The sequence below is a fragment of the Podarcis raffonei genome, chromosome 7 (genome assembly GCF_027172205.1).
Source record: "Podarcis raffonei isolate rPodRaf1 chromosome 7, rPodRaf1.pri, whole genome shotgun sequence".
NCBI lineage: Eukaryota > Metazoa > Chordata > Lepidosauria > Squamata > Lacertidae > Podarcis > Podarcis raffonei.
The window spans coordinates 3,212,007-3,215,904 of record NC_070608.1 but is presented as its reverse complement, the minus strand read 5'-3'; the positions used below and the strand labels follow the sequence as shown (position 1 = coordinate 3,215,904).

Sequence of the window (3,898 nt, the reverse complement as noted above, 5' to 3'; positions counted from 1 at the left end):
AAGGAAAGACCTCTTGCAATTGACCCTGAAATTTTGTTTGTTCTGGACGCTTTTTTTGGGGGGGGGGAAGGGGTGTCCTAAATTTTCAGCCAAGATCTGAATATCTAGTTTCTAAGGTGTTAGAATATAAATGCTGTCCATGGCCCTGCCCATTCAAATATTTATGAGGCCGCAAGAGACCCCACCATGTGCAAAAAAGCACCGTTTTATTTTCATTTAAAAGCAGAAACTGCCCACAAAACTTCCATCATACGATCAAGTAGCCCTTTTGGATGGGCTCATTCTCTCGGGCATTTGCTTGTTATCTGGCAAGAGGAAATAATAATAATAATAATAATAATAATAATAATAATTATTATTATTATTATTATTATTATTTATTTATATCCCGCCCTTCCCAGCCAAAGCCGGGCTCAGAGCAGCTAACAGTAGTAAAAATAACAAAATTTACATAAAATCACAATCAATTAATTGAAATACATTGAAATAGGCTATAGCACTGCTTCTTAAACTTCTAATTGGCCACACATTCAGAATAAAAAATTGCGTGCGCCACTCCATTTTTTTTCTTGATGAGAAATGCACTCGAAAACAGAAAGAAACGACAACTACCAGTGCTTGGTTTACAAGATAGAACGCAACTACTTTATAATCTGATCGTGGGACATCCAAAAAGCATGCAAACAACCAGCAGAAAATTGAAAGAAGGAATGCTCTCCAGGTGAGGGCAGGAAGAGCCAGGAGCTTTTGGGAGAGGCCGGCGGCTGATGAATACGTGTTGGAAGTTTCTGGATGGTGTTTCTATCTCTTGGCACATATTTGTGAGTCAAGGTCATCTTGCCAGCGCCAGGAACAACAGAAGGCTCCAGAAATGTCTGGAAGGCCACTGCAGAGGATAAAAGGAGGCGCTGAAGCTTGTCAGAGACAGACAGTGGAGCGGAAAGAGACACTGCAGGCACCTGGAGCCCAGAGAGAGAGTCGAAAGAGACACTGCAGGCACTCGGAGCCCAGAGAGAGAGAGAGAGAAACAGACCGTCCTGCTGAGCTATGCTAAGTTTCTCAAGATCCGGAGGGTTGCAGCACGGGGGTTATCCTGGGTCCAGCCTCATCTCCCCGCAGCTTTACAGCAGAGATCCAAGAAGCGGCTACAGGTGGCTGGAGGTTCCGCAGAACCTCTCTGCGCAGAACCTCTCTGCGCAGAACCTCTATGCGCAGCCCCAGGTGGATGAGATGGGGAGGCCGAGGGTCTTGCATGCAGGTACCTATCCCCAGAACCTCTTTGCACAGCCCCAGGTGGATGAGATGGGGAGGCCGAGGGTCTTGCCTGCAGGTAGCTATCCCCACGTCTCCTGGGCAGCCCCAGGCCAGGAAGGGCAGGGCAGCCTTGTCCCCAAAGTCAGCTTCCAGGAGAACAAAATCACGTACCAGCTCTGCCTGGACATGGCCGGGTTTTTGTCGGACGATCTGACCGTGAAGATGGACGGGAGGAAGCTGACGGTGTCTGGGAAGCACAAGAAGAAGACCAGGTCGGAAGACGACCTCGTTTTCCACGATCACAGAGAGGTCCTCAGGGAAATTCTCCTGCCGGAAGATGCCGATCTCGACGCCGTGACCTGCACCTTGACCCACGATGGGAAACTCTGCTTCCAGGTCCCACGCAAGGCCCCGACCGCTCCCAAGGTGACAAACATCCCTGTCACCAGGGCCGCCCAGGGGGGAAAAGGGCAGGAGAAGGCTGCTCTGGAAAAGGATGACCAAGAAGGAGGAAGTGGAGAGGGGGAGGCGAGAAATACCGGGGACAAGGATGACCAAGAAGGAAGTGAAGACGAGTAGGCATATCCAGGACAGAAGTGAGGGAGGGCGGACAGTGCAAAGCATGGGGCTTCAAAGGACATGGCGATTCCAGCTGTTCCAGCTGCAAGCTTTGGGGCTTGGGAACTTTGCTGCCATCCTGTTCCCTGGACGTCCTCTCACATGTAGGTCATCTCTTTTGGGGGTACCTTTTATACATCCCACAAGTCATGGGTTGTTGTTTATCGTGCAGTTCCATTATGATTGTCGTTTCCTTAATATTGTACTTTGGAGAACCCATCAGGAAATAAACTTGCATTGTTTCCCCCTTGAAAGTATTTGCTTGTCTTCACTTGGGTTGTTTTCAGCGTTCCTGAACGTGTGGGTGCTGACTAAGAATTGGCAGTAAACCAGATTGACTGCTTAGGGGGCCTGAAAGGATAGACCGTGGGGAGGGGAGGGAGAAGGAAGGGGGCACAGCTGCATTTCTCTTAAAATAGAAAGCCCTTTCCTAGTGTAGCCCCCTTGCAAATTCTCAGCGTTTTATACATTATTATGAAGCCGTTAGTCCTTGCACCAGGGTGCATTCAGATAACTTATGGTACTTCTAGACCGCCCCTATCTTTTGGGTGCCTCTGCACATGCTCAGAGGTAATCAGATATTCATTGCTAGTGTTGAGATTCCAGGGCTGTGGAGTTCTGGAACAGAGGACAGATTCCTAAGTAAGTTGTGGATTCTGGCTTAATGTAAAGCACTGCATGAATTTTTCTCTCACTGGCCTTGATTCTGCTCGCATCCTGATTGCAGAGCTTGCAAAAGTACTTTAGCTGGAACTGAGCTGCTTCTGTTGTCCCTGATTTTCACTCTGAATATGCTGGGAGTGTGAAGGAAACTGCCCCAGGGGAAATTTTGACAGGGTGTCCTGGCAGCCTTTGGTGCAAAAGGCACTTGGCATTTCACAATCGCGTTTTATAGAGAAATTAACAGTGATTAAGGAAAGCTGTTGGGAGGCTCTGGTGCCCCCAAGCGGCAGGTAGGGGGAAGGGAAAAAACCACATTTTTTTGCTACCTGATTCTTTGCAAGGGGTGGTGACTTTTCTGCTGTTGGGTCTCTTTACCTCATCAGCAACTTTCCTGGGGCCGTATGCCAATGGCAGGGAGGGCCGGAAGGAAATTGGGTGGAGCAACGGACTTTGTTCTGTAGTCTACATTAGTGTCATGGAAAAGAAATCTTTCTGCGCATCACCACACGCAAACATCATCCAAGTATGCAAGAAGCGTTTTTTAAAACAAATAATGATAATAATTTTAAAAAATTATATCCCATCCATCTTGCTGGGTTTCCCCAGCCACTCTGGGTGGCTTACAACATACATAAAAACACAACAAAGCATCAAACATTAAAAAACAAAATATCCTATACAAGCATAAATCAATAGAAACCAATAATAGCAACAATAATAAACAGTTTACAGTTATACCCAAGTTAATATTTATATATCGCCCTGTTGCAAAACATCAGGGCAGCAACACAGAAACACTTAAAAGCAATGCAAAGCATTAATTAAAGCAACTGGCTATTCAAGAAGGTTTTAAGCAATTTATTTTTAAATAAATAACATCATCCCAGTGGGAGGCAAAAGCACTTTGAGAAGGGCATGCCAGGAAGGGGCACATATAGTTATAATAATTTTATTATTTATACCCCGCCCATCTGGCTGGGTTTCCCCAGTCTGGCAAAGGTAGCACTCCAGTTCCCCTATCCTTAGGTTGCCTGCTAAACAGCCTCAGCAAACTACAACTCCCAGAATCCTTGGCGGGGGAAAGCGTAACCGCTGAAAGCGCCCGCAGAACGCGGCCCAAACCTCCTGACGTGAAGGCTCACGCATGCGCGCAACGCGCTGGTGCCTGCGTGTGGGTTTATTTGCCCGGCCGCTACCGGAGTTTCCCCATTGGCCAAGCCCAGATCCCGTCTTGAGCTTCCTCGTTCCGACTCCTCCGACTCCTCTTTCTTGATTGGCCAAGCCCCGCTCCTGTGCCGCCCACCCCTTCATTCCGATTGGCGGCTGAGGCGGCCCTGGCTGCGGATTGACCTGAGGGAAAAGA

General features: G+C 47.9%; 1 protein-coding gene across 1 annotated transcript; it reads left to right on the top strand.

The window, feature by feature from the left end:
• The first annotated feature begins 448 nt into the window (after window positions 1-448).
• LOC128417008 (heat shock protein 30D-like) lies at window positions 449-2,126 on the top strand. The gene has a single exon (XM_053395153.1). The coding sequence runs from the start codon at window positions 1,048-1,050 to the stop codon at window positions 1,831-1,833; it is 786 nt and encodes a 261-aa protein (XP_053251128.1). The 5' UTR covers window positions 449-1,047; the 3' UTR covers window positions 1,834-2,126.
• The last annotated feature ends 1,772 nt before the right edge of the window (window positions 2,127-3,898 follow it).

What these genes read in the sequence shown, in the direction of transcription:
- LOC128417008 (XM_053395153.1), top strand. Translation starts at nt 1,048, where the DNA reads ATGCTAAGTTTCTCAAGATCCGGAGGGTTGCAGCACGGGGGTTATCCT.